This window comes from Hyaena hyaena, unplaced genomic scaffold, assembly GCF_003009895.1.
Source record: "Hyaena hyaena isolate Hyena2069 unplaced genomic scaffold, ASM300989v1 scaffold_304, whole genome shotgun sequence".
NCBI lineage: Eukaryota > Metazoa > Chordata > Mammalia > Carnivora > Hyaenidae > Hyaena > Hyaena hyaena.
In genome coordinates this window covers 380,886-402,949 of record NW_024080937.1, presented here as the reverse complement: position 1 = coordinate 402,949, position 22,064 = coordinate 380,886, and the positions used below count along the sequence as shown (strand labels likewise).

General features: G+C 35.6%; 1 protein-coding gene across 2 annotated transcripts in view; it reads left to right on the top strand.

Annotated features, from left to right (window-relative positions):
- GAB1 (GRB2 associated binding protein 1) overlaps window positions 1-21,316 on the top strand; it is a 123,138-nt gene extending 101,822 nt beyond the window's left edge. Inside the window, exons 7-11 of one of the 2 annotated variants that reach the window (XM_039248214.1) lie at window positions 6,072-6,161; window positions 7,925-8,018; window positions 9,037-9,160; window positions 13,932-14,054; window positions 16,973-21,316. In XM_039248214.1, coding sequence (XP_039104145.1) covers window positions 6,072-6,161; window positions 7,925-8,018; window positions 9,037-9,160; window positions 13,932-14,054; window positions 16,973-17,131 — 590 coding nt within the window. In that variant the 3' untranslated portion in view covers window positions 17,132-21,316. The remainder of the gene's footprint in view (window positions 1-6,071; window positions 6,162-7,924; window positions 8,019-9,036; window positions 9,161-13,931; window positions 14,055-16,972) is intronic. The other variant, XM_039248215.1, reaches the window with a different exon arrangement.
- Window positions 21,317-22,064: the final 748 nt, after the last annotated feature.

Genomic DNA, 22,064 nt, shown 5'->3' with positions numbered 1-22,064 from the left:
CCAATTTCTGTGATTGTCGTCTTTGGGAGAGCCTACAACAAATGAGTGACATTCTGGTCTTGTTTATAACCCCAAATATAGATGTCAGCTGCTGTAGTTAGCAGTACAGATACTTTTTTCAAATACTTCTGAGTAACTGAAGCTTCAGAAACACATAGATATTCTAAACACTTATGTTTAATATACTTTCATGAACCCTTTTGCCCACCACCCAACCTGTGGTAGCTATATTTTCACCCGTACTATTTTTTGTCATGATAGTATTTGTTTTGAACCAACTTTTGGGTCTATTAATAGAAGAGAAAATCATAATTTATATATATTATATTAAATATAGGAGATCAGATGAGTCATTGTAAATGCAGCGATTACTTCAACTAAAATTTATATTTTACTTGAAAATCAAGTTTATAAAGTTTTGGAAATTTCTGTATTTATTGTAGCCTTTCTTAAAATAAATCATTACATGAATGTACCATATGTGATCACTGAACTGATCTAGGCCCCCACCCCCCATTTCCATCTAGTCTTCTTCTAACATGACATGGCAGCCATTTGAGCCTGAGATGCTATTTTTATACGTTGTTTTGTTCAGCTTTGTTCATCCATGGCTTTCTGCAGTAGTTTTGACCATTAGTTATTGTATTGGTTTTGATTTATTTCTGGTGTTTTTGTACATTAGTCTGATTACGTTATCTTCAGGTCTTCACCTCAGCATAGGAAACATCCAGAAGACCAGTCCCAAGGAACTTCCCTAGATGGGTCTTTTTGGCACAATTGATATATGGGCCCAAAACATTTTTTTCAAGAGATCTTTTAAATTTAGTTTTTGAATATGAATAAAAATTAACATGCTTTTTATTTTTATTTTTTGACTTTTTTTTTAAATGTTTGTTTATTTACTTAGAGAGAGCATGAGCATAAGCAGGGGAGGGACAGAGAGAGTCAGAGAGAGGACTCCACACTGAACATGGAGCCCAACTCGGGGCTTGATCTCATGACCTGAGCTTAAATCAAGAATTAGATGCTTAACCAACTGAGCCATCCAGGTGCCCCAGTGTGCTCTTTAAAAACTTCTTTTATCCTATAATAAATGTTTGGGAGATGAATGATACTAGTTAATATAACTAGATTTTAATAAATAAGTATTAAGTTTGAATCTCAAGTCAGATTTTTGGTTTAGAGTTACAGTTTAGAGGAAATGACAATGGAGTGACTTTTTGGAGTGCCTTGCTGGTTCAGTCAGAAGAGCATAAGAGTCTTCATCTTGGGGTCATGATTTGAGTCCCATGTTAGGTATAGAGATTACTAAATAAAGCTTTTTTAAAAAAATAAGTGCATTTTTATAGCATAGCCTTTATATGCAGGTTGTTTTTTTCTTTTCCTAAATATTCTTTACCTTCCGATATATAAGTATCATTATTATCTTCCTCTTCATACAATGAGACTATTAAAACAGGTGTAAACATTTTTCATGATACTACCTGGATTACCTTTTGGAATTTAGCAGAGGATAATAATGTTGTAAATTATCTTTCTTCTTTCTTAATTTTTGAGATGCCTAATGGAAACAGTATAATCTTTAAAACTGCAGAAGAGTAAACATTTTAGGCTAAGTTAAATGTAATTATACAGAAAATGTTTCACTTTGTGTTGAATTTATGTAAGCAGTGCCTACTAAAATAATACTTAGTAGTGTATGAACTTTAAAAAAAGACTGCATCTGCTTATTTGAAACTGACCTCTTGTGACTTCCTTGACCATATTTGGAATGACCAACTTTTGAAAGAGCATTCAGTTGTTCTTAGTTTCCATTTAAAGGACAAACAAAAAATTATGATGCTGATCAGATTAAACACCACCAGCTATAAGAAAACTGTAGTTCATCAACATAGATTTAAGTGCCTGCCAATTACAGGATATAGTCTTTGTTAGGTATTGGGTCTTTGAACACAAGGAAGGTATAAATGGCTTCCCTGAAGAAGCCCACTGTCTAGTGGAGGTAGAAAAGTAAACACATTATCATAATTAGTGTGGAAGGCGCTGTGGTTGAGGTAAGCTTTTGGCACTGTTATCTAAGCTCCCCAGAGGAAAGTCTGAGTCTGAGAGGGTGAATGGCAATTAAATGATGGTAGAGGAGGGGAGGATGGCAGAGGTTCTTTTAGTCCGAATAAACAGCATACCCAGATCCTTTAAAAGAGGGCAGATGGGACTGGCTGAGTCGTGAGTGGGAGGGAGGAAATCAGATGGGAAGGGAGGACGGGAGCAAAGTATGAATGGAGGAGGGACTGCCCAGTGCCTTGCAGGTGCCTGATTCTGGGAGTGTTATCATCCATGCTAATGAGTCTGGGCTTTATTCTGGGTATACCATTAAAGGGTTTTATGCAGGCAAGTAACATAATCAGGTTAGCCCCTAGAAAGCTCAGTCTAAGATTTAAGGATATGATAGAAAAAAGGAAAAGAAAAACTGTATTCTCTAAAATGTTGTAAAAGTCACATTTTTTCAGCGTCTTCCTCAGAGAGTGCTTTGCTCAGTTTTCCAGATCCAAGGTTCTTAGAGCCTTGGTTTAGAAGTGATTAGATGAGAAAGGCATAACAAAATTCCTTTCCTGGCTCTCAGGGTCCCTCAACTTGGGGACTTAAGTGATTTTTAGAAGTTTTAAGGGTATTCAGAGTATAGGTGGAAATCATTTAATAAATTAAAATGGATAGCATAAAGATTAGAGAGAAAGTAGAATCTAGAATGACTTCTAAGAGATCTGTGATGGCAGCTGCTAGTAGAGGAAACAAAGCAGGTTTGTGGTGGTGAGTCAAAGGGTAAATTCCATTTTGAACATGTAGTGTGAAACTACTGTAGCCTGCAGAACGTCCATATGGGGTAGTTGTGCAGATGTGTAGGTTAGAATCTCCAGGGAAAGATCTAAACCGGAGATGAAGATTTATTCATTTGTACTCCAAATTAGGGACTAAGTCACATGATCCAGAGATTGACCCTATAAGGGTTGAAGCCCAATAGGAATTTCTCCAGTAGTGAGTGCCCTTTGCAAAAGAAATAGTGTGTTGCTTTCTCTGTTCAGATTTAGTGTAGCTAAAACCAGGTTGTAAACTGCCTTGGATTTATAAGTTAAGGCTCAAAGGAGTTCTTCTGCTTACTCTCAGAATTTGAGAATCAGTGTATCTCCAAATTTTGTTTATTTTTGCTTCATTTTATTATTTTTATATCTTACTCCTTATTTTCATACTTTTCTCCAACAATCAGGAAAACATTCAAATATTTGCCAGGAAGCAGTAGAAAAGAAGACAGGGCCAGTACAGGCATACTAACACCGTGGATCCTTTTTCACCTTTCTCTCCTCATAAGTGATACTGGGCTGTCATTTGGGTATGACGTTTATTTCTGTCTGGAACATAAATGTCAAATTGAGTTTGGAGGGATGTAAAGAAATAAAGCTAACAAAATGCCTAATTGACTCAGTACAGTTGAGTACCACATTTCCACATTGTGACTTTTGCCCCCAAATCAACCTCAGACTCTGTGTGGAGTAGAAAATACAGGTACATTTTATTATAAATACACTTTTAAAACCACACTTGATACAATTTTTAAAAAATGTTTTAATGTTTTGTTTATTTCTGAAAGAGAGAAAGAGAGACAGCATGAGCAGGGGAGAGTCAGAGAGAGAGGGAGATACAGAATCGAAACAGGCTCCAGGCTCTGAGCTGGCAGTCAGCACAGAGCCCGACGCGGGGCTCAAACCCACGAACCATGAGATCATGACCTGAGCTGAAGTTGGAAGCTTAACTGACTAAGCCACCCACGCGCCCCATGATACAATGTTTTTTTAATTTTTTTAAATATTTATTTATTGCTGAGAGACAGACAGAGACAGATCAGGGTCGGAGCAGAGAAGGGGGGAGACACAGAATCTGAAGCAGGCTCCAGCCTCTGAGCTATCAGCATAGAGCCCGACGTGGGGCTCGAACCCAGGAACTGCGAGATCGTGACCTGAGCTGAAGTCGGATGCTTAACAGGCTGAGCCACCCAGGTGCCCTGATACAATATTTTTTATTAAGAAAGCCAAGGAGAACCCTTGAGATACTAAAAAAAAAAATGGGGGAGGGGAGATTGGTTTGGAGAAGAAATGATCAGTTCAGGGTCAGGTATTAGAAGGATCACCGTGGGGACACGTCAGACAATGGAAGAATGGATAGTTCACAGGCAGGTGGGTTTAGTCACATGATGTTGAGTATTTAACCACAAACATAGATGAATATACTGAGGGTGCAAAGTTGAGAGATACAGAGGGTGACCACTGGGAGATAACCACACTGAAAAATCGGGAGGAAGCTGAAAGCTAATGAGGGTGGGTCTTGCTGAAAAGGAGGAGGGCAAAAGACACTGAGTGAACACCACCAAACCAAAAGTCACTCTGAAAAGCAATTTGTAATTATTAATTGTCACATTACTCACAAATCAACTATCTGTGGCATTTAAGTAGTTGTAAGATCTCAAACTGAACTTAGTAGTTCAAAACTGACCTCTAAACACTGGTTTCCTAGGATTGTCTATTCCCAAAGAGATAGACAATTTGGACAGCACAGGAGCACACACCAGCAGGTAGGAGGTTAGGGCAAGCCTTCATTTGTCCTCTAATTAATGTTGCGACCCAAGCAAGTCGCTTAACCTCTTTTGTCCTTCCTTGAGGGGTATCTTATCCCTAAAATGAAAAAGCTGGATTTGATCTGTAAAAGCCTTTCAGCTGAAAATAAGTGTATTTTTCTGTAGTAAACCTTACCCTCTGCCTCTTACTTTTTTTTTTTTTTTAAGGGAAGTACATTATTTTGGGGAGTTTATAAAAAGATGACATCCTCCATTGTTTTAGGAAAGTGCTTTCCCATTGTAGGCCCTGCATAGGTCAGCATTAGGGGTAGGACCATGGCTCCAAATTTTATCACTCACATTTTAAACTAGGCCTGCCTCGTTTCTGAATAAACTCAATGTATTAACTACCTAAATTAGAAAATTGGTTCATTAGAGACCTCTTCTATTTTATAACCTAGAGATTCATATTTTCAGAAATTTTTAGCCTTCGGTAGATCAGGTACTAGATACTGGCATTTAATCAGCAAATTCTAATTTTGCCATCTATTAGATGTCGACTAAATTTTGTAATTGCCAAAAGAGAAGTAAATTTGGTGCCATTGAGAAGAGAGCAGCACAGATAATTGATTTAAATGATATTGCTACTCTAGCTTCCAGGCTTCCTGTGGTAATAAGTGAGGCCACTGATGCGTGTTAACCCTATACTTTTCATAAGGCTTTTTAGCAGTACTTACATGTGGCAGAGAGTAAATGAAAAGAAAATAATGGCAACTGAATTTATACTTTCAAATACTTAAGTCAAAGCTAGACAGTCAGCAATTCCATAATCTAGCCATCTAATCCTTACAAATTGGTGTCACGGGGGGCTACCAGTATATCCAGGGGAAACAAGTGTTGGTCTTGGTTTTAATCTTGGATTAGCAAACACCATGGCATCAACCTGCTTTTCTCGAAGGGCTTTGGTCAAGAGGTAAAGGAATAGTCAGATTACGGTTATTTAAACACCTCAATAAAATTAAGAAAATAATATTATTGGGAAGTAGGTCCTAGTACTTTCGTGTTGGACATTAGACTTCAAAGAGATGTACTTGAGGTCTGACGGAGGTATTTTATAAATTTTTATTTGATTCAGTTTTCTGAGGCATGTTAGAAGAATAACTAACATGGCACATGTCTTTCTTCCCTTCCCCCAAGTAAAGATAACCACTAACCAGGCTGGTTATCCCACGAAAACCCTGCCGTCTTTATAACACTTTGCTTGTTACACTCTTGCATGCAGCTTCATACTTTCCATTGTACTGAGCATGAATGATATGTGGCAAGGTTAAACTATTCTCCACAAACAAACTTATGTTTATGCTTTAGAAATGTAACATTTCTGCTCAGGGCGCTGTTGCTTTTTTACAGAATCCATTTTTCCAATTAAAAAATAACATTATGTTAAGAGCATCTTCTTTTTACCAATTAGGTCAAAGTCCTAAAATTTTAAGACCCAAACCCCCTGGTTTAGAGCGAACTGATTCACAAACCATAGGTGACTTTGCTACAAGAAGAAAGGGTATGTACTTTAGTACCGCATGCTGGATGGGGCATTGGGAATTTCTTTATTTTGTGATAAATAAATTTTTTTATTTTGTGTTTTTTCTTAAGAAGTAAAGGAGACGAGCCTTAAATACTACCACTGTTGTAAATAAAGTTTCCTAAGACATTATTTCTAAAGTGAATGCTTCCCATAATGTGTGTCTTCCCATTCCATAGACACAGGAAGTCTACTTGTTATGCCGTTAACAGCAGCATGTTAAGTTTGATAATACATGATATTCAGTCTTGTCCTTTTACATTATTCACTTAACCTTTGAGACATCAACATATTGCTTTCTTTAAGCTTGTGAGCTACTTATGAGTTCCAAATGTGTCCTTTATTTGTATATAATGTTGTATGTATTCTGTTCTAAGACAAAATACGGAATCACTTCCATAGATTAATGATTTTATGCCACTACTTAGAATTTGACTGCTAAACTATTAGCCTTTGGTTTCAAAAAAGTGAAACAAAAGAGTAAAGAAATACGTTCACTTAGCACAGTATTCTGTGCTGGTCCATTTTAAGGTATAGATGAGCAAGATTTAAACTGAGACTTAATCTAGTCTTCAGAAAATCACATTGAGTTTTTTGTATTGAACAGACAAAAATACTTATAAGCCCCAGTGAATTGAATAGCCCCTTAAAATGACCACCTATTTTATAGTTTGATGGTAATTATAACATAGTTGATTAAAAATATGAGTTGAATAAAAAGTATGTCCATATATAGTCAGACTAGAAGAAGGAAACCTAGAAAAAATGAAAATTTTTCTTGGGAGTGGCAGAATGAAATGTAACTAAAATATTTACCTAATATGTTTAAATAATTTCCTAAAATATAATTAACATTAACACCTAATATTGTTTTAGTTCTCCTGACTTTAAGGGCTGAGAGCTCTGTGGTATGCACTAGTATGGTAATTGTCTGTTGTGATAATGAGTTAAATAAACAAAGACCACTTATAAATCAGGCTAATGAGAATATTTTTTGTTTATTATTATTTACCTTGATATAAAGGATATTGTTGGTTAAATTAAGCTGAAAATTTGAGGTAATTGTTTAATTAGGCCTTCTCTCAGAGCTGAGTTTGAGTCTTAAAATATTATTGCTTTCTTTTATTTGTTTTCAGACTGGGCTTGAATTAATTTAAAAGATTTAGTGAATTCTGTTTTCAGTTTTTGATTTTAGCAAAGTTTTGTATTTAATACTTTGTATGTCATATGTATAGCTGTATAACCGATGCTTCAATTTGAATAGGAATGCTTAATACTTTGTATGTCATATGTACAGCTGTGTAACTGATGCTTCAATTTGAATAGAAATGTTTTACATAGATTAAATCTCCATACTTGAAAATAAAAGTATTTTTTTTAAAAAAAGGGAAATAAGGAAGTAATGAAAAGCAGACATCAAGTAACTGTAAAGGAATTGGGTCACATTACCCTTTCTTTAGTTTATATTTCATAAATTATTAAATTAAGAAGCAACATGTTGTAATAGAGCTTTAGACTTTGAAACAACAATCGTGAAACATTATTTGATTTAGCTTTTGTCCCTAATTATTTAGCTTGGTAACCTTGGGCAGACACTTAACATCCATGAACTTCGTTTCATGTGTCGAAATCGTTGATCTTAGGTGTATTTGGCTATAACGTATAAATAGAGAGGTAGAAGTTCTTGTTTTGTTTTTCAAATGTGTGTATACTGAAGCTTCTTTTCCTCTCTTTCATTTCAGCCAAGCCAGCACCTTTAGAAATAAAACCTTTGCCAGAATGGGAGGAACTGCAGGCCCCAGTTAGATCTCCCATCACCAGGAGTTTTGCTCGAGAGTAAGTCTTTTTTTAGAATGTCTGCCTTGATTGTTCACTATAATGGAAAATATCTGGAACAGTGGTTCCCAAAGTATGGTCTGGAAAGCCTCCCTTTTTGAGGTTGTGTGAGGTGAAAACTATTTTCATTCTAAGATTTCATTTGCCTTTTCCACTCCTTCTCTCATGAGTGTACACTGGAGTTTTCTAGGGGCTATGTAATGTTTGATCACATCCCTGGGACAGCTAATAAATAGAATGTGTATCTGTGTACTCTTGCGTTTTAAAAAACTTTTATTATTTGTAATATAGTAAATAGATACAACCTACGTAAACAAAAAGTTCCTCAGGGTTCTCCGTAATGTTTAAGGGTATAAAGTGTTCATGAGGCTAGACATTTCTGAGAACTACTGATCTGGCAAATACGGTAGTTTCTTGGCAGAGGTTATTTAATCAAGATTTGTTTAAATGTACATAGAAGGGGCACCTGGCTGGCTCAGTCGGAAGAGAATGCAATTCCTAATCTCCGGGTTGTGAGTTCAAGCCCAACGTTGGGTGCAGAGATTATAAATGTAAATTTATAATATATATTTAAATTATATTTATGCAGAGATATAAATAAATAAATAGATAAAATGTATATAGGGAAGTTAAAGAAAAATGTGAAGTTATAAACTTGCGTTAAATATGTGTTTGTGTTTTATGTTTACATACAGCTAGCCGTTTTAATAGAAACTTTTAAATCTTCCTTTTCATGTCTGTGACTTTCTACTTATTCCCCAAATCATTAGCAATACTTTTTTTGTTTGTCACAGGAATTTGATGCCCAAAGATCTACTTTTTACAATATAGCTATAAATGTTAGGTGTACATTTGAAGGTTTGCAATAAGTTGTAATAAATAAATGTGTACAATGAATGATTGTAAACTTTAACGACTATTGGTGAAAGAATGTAAACGATCACTCATTTTTTTTTTGGAAGTGATTTTAGAAATTGTTATCAAGGTTTAGGTTTGTAACGGTAATTTCTTTCATCAGCTCCTCTAGATTTCCCTTGTCTCCCCGACCGGATTCAGTGCATAGCACAACTTCAAGCAGTGACTCACACGACAGTGAAGAGAATTATGTTCCCATGAACCCAAATCTGTCCAGCGAAGACTCAGTATGTAAAACTGCATCTTTTTTTTTTAAATAGTTTATTGTCAAGTTGGTTTCCATATAACACCCTGTGCTCATCCCCACAAGTGCCCTCCTCCATGCCCATCACCCTCCTTCCCCTCCTCCCCACCCCCATCAGTCCTCAGTTTGTTCTCAGCATTCAAGAGTCTCTCATGGTTTGCCTCGCTTGCTCTCCCCCACTATATAAAACCTGCATCTTGACTTCTGTCTTCCTGAGCAGCCCTTCCAAGTCGTGCGCTAGAATCTTTCTTCCAGTCTCTAATGCTTACCCTTACATCCTTCTTTGTATACTTAAGGAAAAAGGATAGAAGACAACTTTTTTCAATGCTTTTTTAAAATAGCACTGTAAAATTTAAAACCGATAATGAGTCAGAGTGTAATACAGGTATTTATAAAGTAGATTAAAAATTAGTTAAAAATCATAAAAGCTTTCTGGTTATATTTACTTTTAAGAAATACTTGATTTTTGAAACTGTTCAAGAAAATATACTCGAGACATTTCATAATGCAGTTCTGCAGAACCTCTTCATGGCACTCTTATAGTGAAATAATCTTCTATAGGAGGTCTTTTGATAATCTTTCAATAATATACTCTTAGATAAGGCTTGAAAATTAAAGACCCGTTACGAACCTAACTTGTTTCATATTGGCTGTATTACCATAGGGACAAGAATTTTATAATTGTAGCAAGCCTGTGTTCCCCAGAAATCAAATAGTTGCCAGAAAATACTTCAGATATTTAAGAATAATACAAACTTCATTTAATTTTTAAAAGTATTTTGCTTCTGTTTTCCCTTTAATCAAATTCAGTTCTTGCTCTGCTATTTGTATTATAGTAGATGAGTGTATTGGTTATGACTAAGTTCACCTCTGAGTAACAGAAGATAAACAAATAACAACGACTTAGGACTGACATTTATTTCTTTCTCATGTAAATAAGTCGAGAGAGAGGCTAGCCAGGGCTGTGTGGCAGCCCTGTTCCAGGAAGCCTGTAGGGATACCTGTCCCTTCCAGCTCTGTAGTCTGCCATCTTCTGGGTGTGGCTCACATGCTCCTAGAACAAGATGCTGCAGCACCAGCGCTTCACATTCCAAGCTACAACACAGAGTAAAGGAAGAAGCAGCAAAGGGTACAGCCCAACAGCCTTATAAAGAAGGTTCCCAGAAACTGCCATACACACACAGACACAAAGGGGCTGGGAACCAGAACTTTTCTTCCGAGGGACAGGGGGTGGGACTAAAACCCCCATTCATGTGAGAGAGGGGAGGGCAGGTATCAGGGCTCAACTAAGTAGTATCTGCCAGGAGAAGCAGACATCTGATGTCAAAATCTGGAATGATTAACATTTTAGTGGCTTTATTTCCTTTAAAACAGTACTCTTTAGAAATTCAAAATATAAAGTCCATTTCTATCGACAAGTATGTTTTACATCGTTAATGTACTTTAGGCAAAAACCGGTTCCTCACAACCCTGTGTTATCAGGAAACAAAACCAAGTGATTTGAAAAGCTGGATTTGGTGCTTAAACCGACTTTAAAATATCAAATTTAGACAGTGCTCAAAATAAAGAAGATAATTTAAAATATTTACATCAGCCTGAAAAAAATTTTTTACATCAGCCTGGATTAGAATACAAACCAGCTATATCAGTAATACTGTCACTAATTTTAAGGCAGAGCAGTGTTTATTAATCAGCTTCTTCTTTTGGATTCACTATTTTTCAACTTGATAACTTGTTTCATTTTATTATTTTTTTCTTTTATTAACTTGTTTTATTATTTTTTTCTCATTATAGTAAATAAACTGGGAAAAGTCTACATAAATCCTCAGTGCTACATCAGAGTACATATTGCCATCAGTTTTCATCTTTAGGTGGTTGAATGGACTTTTTATTACAAAAGTAACTTTTTTCTGAGATACTAAAGTGTGTCCTTTTGCCTGAAATAGTAAATTAGCATAAAAATCTTAGAAAGGACATGTAATAGGAAAGTTTGGAAGTGTGATTTATCATGAAGAGTAAAGACTAAAAAGAAAAGGATTACAAATAAAAAAGTCAAGGAAATAAAAATATGAAATTGTTTGTTCTTTATACCTTGTAAGGTATAAAACATTAAGTCAGAAAGGTACTTTTGCCTGCCAGCTGGTGAATTTCTGATATACTTAGGTCCTACGTGTTAGAAATAACCAAAAATGTTTCAGGTGAAAATACCTACCCACCATTCACAGTAGAAACCACCATTTCCATCTCCTCACTCTGCCAGCTGCAAGGTCTCATCATCTAGACAGCTCATCCTCAGGAAGGAATGTGATCGTTACAGCAGTATTTTCCACACCTCTTTGCAGGTTGTGCATTAATGGCATACAATAGAAATTCACAAGATATAATTGTGCTTGAACCAGTGAAGTCAGGAAAACAATTTTGTCTTGGAGCAGTTGAGGCAAGATAGATCAAATCTGGCTTACACCTACAATGAAGATTCAATTCTATACAGAACGTTTTGAAGCATGACATATTTCTCATACTAGTGACCATGGATTAGGCGGTGTCTGATGACCAATGAATTGGTGGTGCTGCCTATTAATTTATAAAAAGATCCAGAGTCAAGCATTCATGAAGTGAGCCCTTCATGTGACACCTAAAATTTGAGTGACTGTACATCACTACTAAGGACATAAATACTGTTATACAACAGTAACAACAAAGATATGTTTAATAATTTTTCATATTTTAAAAAGAATTTTAGGAAAACAAAGCATTAGTCTTACCTCTTTTTTTTTAATTCACAGAACACATATAACTCCTAGAAACTTAGAGTTTTTCTAAACTGTTTTGGGAAAATGCTGGGTTAAAGGCTAGAACACAGAGACAGGCTGTTCACAGTTGAAATTAGATCAAGAGCAAATGGACAACCTTGCAGGGCACAAATTTTAACAATGCTTAAGGCTGAAAAATTTACAATTCTAATAATAACTAGATAGAAAACAGGTTAACCAGCAATTCTGAGAAATTCTCTACGAAAAACTTAGTGAAATTAAATGTGTACACCATATGAGCTCATGGGTTACTTTCATAAGCCTTACAATAGTAGGAATAACTCTAGGCATTTCCAAGTAGGGGAATTCCAGGTAGGGGTTCTTTCACGAGTCACATTTAAATACAAAATTGTATGTACACACCACCTCCTGCTTGATTTTTTTTTTTATGTGAGAATGAAATGTGGAGTCATTCAGAAAAAAATCATTTTTTAAAAATTAGAAAACAAAAAAGGAAGAGGGGAATGGCTCTTTGTACTAATGAGCACGAAAACTTGCTTACGTTTTTTTGTGCCTTACATATTATCGTCAAAATTTTTTTAATGTCTTATCACCAGTAGTCATAAAGTAAAATTGGTTTAAAAATCTGTTCCTACAAACAGAGCCCTCACATTCAGGCATGCAGGTTGCTCGCTCATATTACAGACAGTCTGTAATATGTACAGTAGACCTTACAGTACTGCATTCATGAGTACATGCAGTTCCAACCATGCCCTGCTCACTAAGCTGTGAGCCCTGGCACAGAGCTGGGCCGCCCCACAGAGAGGAGCACCATTTTCGAATTCACAAAAATATTTCACGTGGGCTCTCAGCAGCCCTGCTTCAAGTGAGGGAATAAATTCAGTATTTTTCTAGCAATTGTCCTTTAACTAAACTACAGCTTACTCTGTGTAACTTGAGCAAAGAGAAAGGAGTAGCAATATATAAAGGGATCAACAGAACCAGGTTTATGCAGTTTCCAAATTGTTTTGTTCTTCATAACAAGTGTAACCTTATATCACATCGTTATACTTTTCTTCAAAAGTATGTGAATATTCCTATCTCTGTGCTAGAAGACACAGAATGGAAGCTCCTAATAAATACATAGTCCTGCCTATGAGAAGTACAGAATGCTTCTGGGAGAGGTTCAAAGCAGCAAGGCAGGGAAACGAGGCATTTGTTGGCACACATTGAGAAGGACTGTCATAATTCACATAGAGGGCATATGTAGTGGCATAAGTTCATGTCATTCTTTCCTTCTTATTCAGCATTGATCTTGAAGTTCCTAACAGCCTGTTTATTTTGCATTTTTCTGCCTCGGGCTTTTTGTTTTTGTCATTTATTGCTGTCCTCTTTCTTCCTTTTCCCTTTATCTGTTTTTGGAGAGTAACCCTTCTATTGTACAATTCCTAGTAAGACAGAAGGGATAGGACTAAAGAGAAAACTGAAGAAATTAAGTGGTAAAAAATTCCAGATGGTTGAAACAAAGCAGACTTTGCGAGTGGAATCATTGTTCATAGGCTTTAGTTAACATACATATTCTAAGCTAATTTTAGCATGAAAGTCTGTAAATAAAATACAGAACTTTTAAAAAATTTATATTAGAAAGCAAGGAGTGAAAGGATCCAGTAGTTTAAAAATGTAATCGAGTAAAGATATCATTAAAATAATGTTCAAGTGGAACTATTGCATGTAACTGTAGCTTGATGTTTTTGGTCTCAGTTTGAATCCAGTTTGACTTTTGAAACCATGTTTAGCTTACTCTACAGCCTAACAAACTCAGTTTTGTTAAGATCGCTTATGTTCCTCCAATCCTAAGAGAAGATTTAATTTCCTAAGAAGACATTTTTTTTAGCCATATCCTCTTGAAATAAATATTTTGCCTTTGGTAGATGGCAGACAAGATAAGCAGCAGATCTCATGGATGTTCAGTAGTTGATTTCATTGTATCACCATTTTCAGAATCTTTTCGGCAGTAACAGCCTTGATGGGAGAAGCAGTCCTATGGTCAAGCCCAAAGGAGACAAACAAGTAGAATACCTAGATCTAGATTTAGATTCTGGGAAATCCACACCACCACGCAAGGTAAGTGAAATCTCATTCTGTAGACACACTTAGCTCACCTTTTAAAGCCAAAGAATCATGTTTCCTTTGGGGAAACTTTATTAGTATGTTTAATTTATATTTAGTAAAATCTTTTAGTTAATGTATCATAAAATCACAATTAACTAAAGTCATGGAGAGTAGTGAGTTAATTTTTTCCTTTCTAATGGTATATAATAGAAATTATATTCTTATAATTTAGTTCTCCTTTTTTTAGTGGTTACTGTTGAAATGCCTACTTAACAAAATCTTGTCTTCTCTTTTCAGTGTTAACTCACATTACTCCCCTTTTGAATTACATGCTATTTTTGTCCAAAGTTTGAGTTTTTTCCTTTTGTTAAACCACAAGTTACACGTTAGCAGTGTTAGTAGTATTCTGGCTTTTAAAAAAAAAAAAATGTTTATTTTTGAGACAGAGAGAGAGACCGAATGTGAACAAGGGAGGGGCAGAGAGAGAGGGAGACACAGAACCCCAAGCAGGCTCCAGGCTCTGTGAACTGTCAGCACAGCGCCCAATGCAGGACTCGAACTCACTGACCGCTAGATCATGACCTGAGTAGCAGTCAGATTCTTAACCGACTGAGCCACCTAGGGGCCCCAGTAGTACTCTTATTATATAGGCAATGTTTACTTACATTTTCTTCCATATTTGCCACCTTCCCTTTCTTATCATTCCATCTTGTTTCTTAGCCCTTCCTCCCATAATCATTTTTTCTTCCTCCTGAAATACATTCTTTAGAAGTTCCTCTTGTGGAGGTCTGTTAGTGGTAAATTCTTGCAATTTTTGTTTGCATGAAATGTCTATATTGTGCCCTCATTCTTGAAAAAGAGTTTTTTTGAGTTCACAGTTCTTGATTAGCAATACGTTTCTTTCAACACATGGAAGATACTATTCACTATCATCTGGTTTCCATTGTTCCTACTGAAAAGTATGTTGTCAGTCTAGTTACAGTTTCTTTGTAGAGAATGTGTCCTTTCTGTATGGCTGATATTAAGATCTTTTCTGTATCTTTGGTATTCTGCAGGTTTACTATAGTGTGTCTAAACATCTAGACATAGATTTCTTTTTTTTTTTTTTAAATGTTTTATTTATTTCTAGGAGAGAGAGAGAGACAGCGTGAGCAGGAGAGGGTCAGAGAGAGAGGGAGTCACAGACTGAAACAGGCTCCAGGCTCTGAGCTGATAGCACAGAGCCCGACGCGGGGCTCGAACCCATGAACCGCGAGATCATGACCTAAGTGAAAGTCGGACGCTTAACCGACTAAGCCACCCAGGCGCCCCGACATAGATTTCTTTTTATTTATCGTGCTTGATGGAAGTTGTGCTGCTCTTACTTCCGATTTTGTATTTTTTATCAATTCTGGAAAAGTCCCAGTCATTATCTCTTTAAATATAGCTTTTGCACTATTCCTTTTATCCTCTCCTTTTAGGTTTCTTATTAAAGATTACTTAGAACTTACTCTATTTTCCATGCCTCTTTTCACTTTTTCATATTTTCTCTCTATTCTCTCTTTGTGCTTATTTGGATTATTTCTTTAGATCTATCACAAGTACACTAATCCTCAATTATTCTGTTTAAGCCATTGTTTAATTTTTAAATTATTTTTAGTTCTAACAGGAAATTTTGCTGTTTTTGTTTCAAATACGCATAGCTGTTTTGAATAGCTTCTTTCTTTCGTGATTCCTTTTATTGAGTTTTATTTGTAATTCCTTTGAAGATTTTATACACACATAATTTATTCTGTTTCTGTAATCATTTCAGTATCTGAAGTCTTTAGAGGTCTGAATCTGTGTTTATAGTTTCTGCTCACACTCTTGATAGCTTGTTTCCTTCCATGTTTATACTTTTTTTTTTTTTTTTGCAAATTCATTTTGCTGAGCCCATCTGTGGGAATCCTGCAGACTTAAATTTCCTTCAGAATAGATTTGCGTTTTCTTCTACTGGGAAGCAAGCAATGCTACTAGCGGGTGGAATCTAGGACCACCTCAGTTTGCTTCATTAGTCCCTAGCTTAACAGGACAGCCTCCGATTTGGCATACCCTCCCACCCTGGGCCTCCTGATTGCATTGCTGAGATTGGCATTTGTCCTGAAGACAACATTCCTGTAAAGTTTACCTTGAGCAGATCTTGGTGCCCTGTTTCCCTCACACTTTGGATATTTCTCTTATTTTCTAGAGAGCCCAGCAACACGTTAATAATTCTATTTGGTGGTGCCTGGGTGGCTCAGTTGGTAAAGCGTCTGACTTCGGCTCAGGTCATAATCTCACTGTTCATGAGTTTGAGCCCCGTGTTGGGCTCTGTGCTGACAGCTCAGAGTCCAGAGCCCACTTTGGATTCAGGGTCTCTGTCTCTCTGCCCCTCCCCAGCGCGCACACTCTGTCTCTCAAAAATAAATAGATGTTTAAAAAAATTTTTTTTAATAATTTGCTTGAAGTTAGTATCTACTTGTTTTTAAGAATAAGAAGTCCTGTCGGCCTATGTAGTTTGCCATTCTTGAAATACTGTTTTCAAAAAACATTTCTTGGCTCTGTGAATGAATACTGATACATGTTCTCAGGATTTGAAAAAGTCAAGCTTAAGCTAAAGGGAGAAGCAAGCTGTGTATCTTACAGTGAACCAGGTGTCTGTGATCCTTATTTTGTAAAAATTTTAACTGTGTTGGGAGCATTCGTCTAAATTCTTATATATAGTGATTTTGAGTTGAAGGGGAAAACCGTGTACAGTGAGGAGAAAAACAGCAGTGTTAAATTGAGGTAATGTTATTTTTTCTGTGTGTGTGACTCAATAGAACTTCAACAGTTATTCACAGTGCATCAGTGTCTATGTTTTAAGGCTAAATTTTAGTAAAAAGAACTCTGTTACATGTGGGGCTTCATGGGTTTTTTCCTTTGCTTTTTAGCAAAAGAGCAGTGGCTCCGGCAGCAGCGTAGCTGATGAGAGAGTAGATTATGTTGTGGTTGACCAACAGAAGACCCTGGCTCTGAAGAGCACTCGGGAAGCCTGGACAGATGGGAGACAGTCCACAGAATCCGAAACACCAGCCAAGAATGTGAAATGAAAATACTGCTTTGCTGTTTCTGAACAAAAGAGAACTGAATTGTAAAGATGAATCCTGTCTGACTGAAGATGACTTGACACTTCTTTTCTAGGTAGAGCCTCAAGTGAGGAGAATTGAAGTCAAAGGACCTTTCACACATAATCAAGCAATTTAGACTGTAAATGGTGCTTTGTGGTATCTGAACAATTCATAACATGTAAATAATGTGGGAAAATAGTATTGTTTAGCTCCCAGAGAAACATTTGTTCCGTAGTTAACACACTTGTAGTATTACTGTATTTATGCACTTTTTCATTTAAAACGTTGGTTTGGGTATTCCCAAATGTTCCTTAACATAATTCCTTTGGGAGTTCTTGTTTTTCCTTACACTACTCTATATAACAATACTAAGTTAACTAAGCTACTTTTAGATTTGGAAATTGCTCTTTAAACCGCACTCTAACAACATTAAAATGAGAAGTAGATTTACAATTTACCTGTCTACCTGAAACTTCAGGTGATAACCATTAGCTTAAACTACACAGTATTGACCGGCTCATCATTCACTGCCTTCCAAAATGCTGAGGATAATATCTGCACTGGTGTCAGGAACTAATTCTCTGGTTCATGTACGTTTAGTTTTCAGTGGTGAAACTGTATTATATTTTGTTAACTGTGTTTTGGGTTCATTGAGTGAAGATTCTGCCAGGTGGAATCTTGTACCTTGGAAACAATGAATTATTACTCTATCAAGTAAGCCTACAGATCACTTACCGGCATGCAGTGATGATGAGCTCTCACACTTGTTAACATGTATTAAACTTTACATTATTTGCAAATGTAGATTATATAACTAATCAGGTACGTACCAGGCACTGATGTGCTAATACACTGATCAGGTTTAGACAATGAGCTTTAGTTGTGTTCTTATTAGTCCTAATGTTGGTTTCCAATTTGGACTTAAGGAAACATTCACTGTTAGTTATAGCAACATACTGTGATTTTTTTAATTAGACAGTAAATCAGATTTATTAATCTAAGAATGAAATTCTATCTTTTGACACCATAGTGCCCTTTCTATGATTTTTTTAACTTTCCTTAATATTCTCCTTGGCCTTATATTAAATCCCTATGCAATTAATATTTTATATCTACATTTTTAAAAAAAAAAAAAAAGTTGTTCTATAAGTGATTCTCATATGTAGCACCTGTTGCTTTTCCAGTAAAATAATTAAGGATTTTGTACTGTGATTTGTATTCACTGCCCTAATTCGAGAAATATTAGGAGTATTGCTATAATGTGAAATCTTATGGTCATAAACCTCTTCCAACCAGATTTCTGAAATCACCAGAGGAGTTCTAGAATTCCATCTCACCTATATTATGGTCCTGTGATATGGATATCAAAACCACAATTTTATATAGTGAGGCTACAGTAAATATTTATCTGTTTTGACTTTGCAGTGTAATGTAGAAAGCAGGTATAGTGTGTTTGTTTGCTTTTTTTTTTTTTTTTAATAAGTTACAAACAATCTCTTATGTATTGATTTGAGACTTACTAACAGTTTTTTGGAGGGGGGCAGAGACAGGAGTCCCCACAGCTGAGGCCTGACTCCCTCCATTCAGACCTCTAACTGTTGCCTGAATGTGCCCCGATTTCTGGTCTTTTGGCCATAGTACCGTGCCTCATCGATGTAATGGGTTTATTTCCCCAATCCACGAACTAAAAATGTTCATAACAGGATGAATTATAGACTAGTATCATTTGATGCTTTTAAATGTTTGCTTTTTTTTTTTAAAACAAAAACTAAAACTCGGAAGTGAATTTTCAGATGGATTTTTAAATAAAAAAGATTGTTTGAATTTGGTGTGCGCAAGCTGTTTTATAATGAAACCACAAAATAAAATCCAAAACTATTGAATTGTGCCTAAACCATTAAAACACACAACACAGTTGATGTGTGAAAATGCTAAATTGTGTTATGTGGAAGATGAACGTATTTTCAGATATACAACACAACAATAAGTAGTAGTATTATTCAAAAATGGAATCCTGTTTAAAGCAGCCTATCAGAAGAGTCTAAGGCAAATAGACTGACTTTTTTAGTGTTGATTTTCCATTTTTTACAAGTTACCCTTTTAGAAAACCCGTAGCATTATAATTGGCAGAACTTTTCCCATTGTGCAGAGTCATCTAATAACTGAAATGTATTAGGCAGTTTGTTTTAGCAAATGAAATCACATTAAACTCCGTATTAGCAAATTAAAGGATAGTTTCATATGGAGCATTATTTTTCCAGACATTTCTTGAACAGAATTTTGGGTAACCCCAACACATAAAGCCTGAAAAGTTCATTTTGTCAGTGTACATATTTTGGGTTCACATTTAAGCTTATTTTAGTCCATTATTAAGAATAAAATTTGTGAATAACACAAATGTGTAATTGGCAGCATAGACTTGGTGGAAAACCTCAGCAGCCAATTTATTTTCATGTCTTGTTTTATTTGCATACTATCAAGAAAATTTGGATTCACACAAACATAAGTAAGTGTAAATAATAGCAAGTTTTAAACACCCATCTCAGGAGATTCTTTAATTAGAGATAGCTGAAGTTGTATTCCAAGCTTTAAAAAAAAATAAATTATTCTGAGAAGTTAATACATAAGCAGTCTCCAGAATAGTAAAAAATAAATAAATAAAAGGGAATATGTAACACATTAGAACATGCATTTTGATTAAGTTTTCAAAATTTAATTTGCGTCAAACCTTTTTAAAATCCTAATTGCCTGCGAGAAGCTGAGTTTTGGCCCAGTGAGAGTTGACTGAAAGCCACTGGTTAATCGTGTAACCGAAGTCGGAAGTCTTTTTCTCCCACCTGTGTATGATTGGTGTTCTCTACTTTGTACTCCTTATTTTGAAAAACTGTAAAATCTTATGAAGGTTTGAATATCAAAGCACAGTTCTGCTTTCAAGAATTGAAATTTAAACTTGAATAATTTAAGCTACTTAAGCCACAGAAGGTATCACTTAGTAAGCTATAAAAGATGATTTTTATCTACACTATAGTTCATACGTTTTCATCTTTATTTTCATCAATACCATATAAGCTACTGTGAGCATTTTAGAGAATTCCAAAAAGGTACTATGAGTGTGTGTGTGTGTGTGTGTGTGTGTGTGTGTATAGCATTGTATTTAATCCTCGATTTTGATATAGAAATACTCTATACTTGCACGTTAAGGTCATACATCAATTTCTTTTAGACTCTTTAATTAATGGGGGTCACAATCTTCGTATTCATAAAAGCATTTAAACTGGAAATTGAACACCAGTGTTTTTCTTTTTTTTTCTACTAGGAGAAAGTTGTCTGCTTACCCCCGTTAGTGATAATGGTGTTTTTGATATTTTTTAAAATGTTAACTATTTTATGCCTGTGCCATAGACACTGATCATAATTCTTGGATGCTTTCAAACACTCTTAGTGCCTCTTTCTTTGGCCCATTGAAAGTACTGGTGGTAGTAATTTGAATGAACACAAAGCTGGTAAAGTTTTAGAGACAACAAGGTGAGCCGATCCCTCCTAATCCTGTCATGGGTCATTCCGGTAGGTCTTGTCCTTAATTGTCAGGTAAGCAATCAGGTCCATAGCAGGGATTGTACATATGACAAAATCAAGCAGATACAGAGAGAGGGAGACATATATTCTAGGGTAAGACTTACTGTCAATAACATCTGATATATGTTATATGTAAATCTGTATGTAATTGAAAATACAGCTCTGAGATGAAAAGCCCTGGTGTAAATAAATAATGTGGACATTATGGACTTGATAAGATGAAAAGTTGATTGTCAGGTTGTGGAGATAATTGGTGTTTACTCTGACTAAAAATGTTTATATATTACTACAGCTTGAAATAATTTAGTTTGTCTTCTCTTCCATAGACGTAACTTTCTTTAGGTTCATTATAGTGTCTGTTATGAGTTTCAACAAACTGTTTAGTCAAGAGATTAACATAGCTTCTACTTTCTTAACATAAAAAGACATGATCTTGTGTGAGTTATTGTAATCTGAATCAATTGTTGATAATCATCCCAAATTTCAACAGCAAAATCTTATGTGTAAGCTTATTTTTCCCTCTTGCACAACTTCTTTTGTAAAGATCCAATTGTAGATATCTTCTGCTACCAAATAAAACTTTTCAAACAATTTGGTTTCAAGACTTTAGTCAGTTTGGATACTGAGATTGTAAACCAAGAAGGACATATAAATTTATATTTCTAACCCTTCCTCAAGGAGAGTCTTTATCTAAATCAAAAACCCAACTCTGCCATTAACTGTATGTTGTCCCTTGAACAACATGAGTTTGAAGTGTTTTTTCTAGCAAATACAGAGCAGAACTCTAAATGTAATTTCCTATTGATTTTCCTAATTGCATTTTTCTAGCTTTCTTATTTATTGTGAGAATACAGTATATAATACATATAAACAAAATATGAGTTGTTTATATTATCAGTAAGGCATTTGGTTGACAGTGGGTTGATAGTAGTTAAGTTTCAGGGAAATCAAAAGTTACATGCAAATTTTTGATTGTGCAAGGGGTCTGTGTGCCTAGGTCTTGTTCAAGGGTCAACGGCACTTCCCAGCTGTACGTCTGTAGGGGTCACTCATTTTCTGCAACCAAGATCACACTAGATCAGGCTAAAATACAATAAACACACTCTAAATAGGAAAAGCTTCTGAGACGGTTGCCACACACATTTGCTCTTGTCATTCCTTGATCTAGCCAGCACTACCAGCCTTTTGTTCAATAGAAGGCCAGTAAGTGAGGGTCTGCATGCAACTTTCAACATCAGAAAATACTATTTTGTATAAAACATGACTTGGGAAATGATAACTGGCTGGGCTTTTTCATTTCTATGAGAGTTTTCAGATATCACCAGTACTTCATAAAACC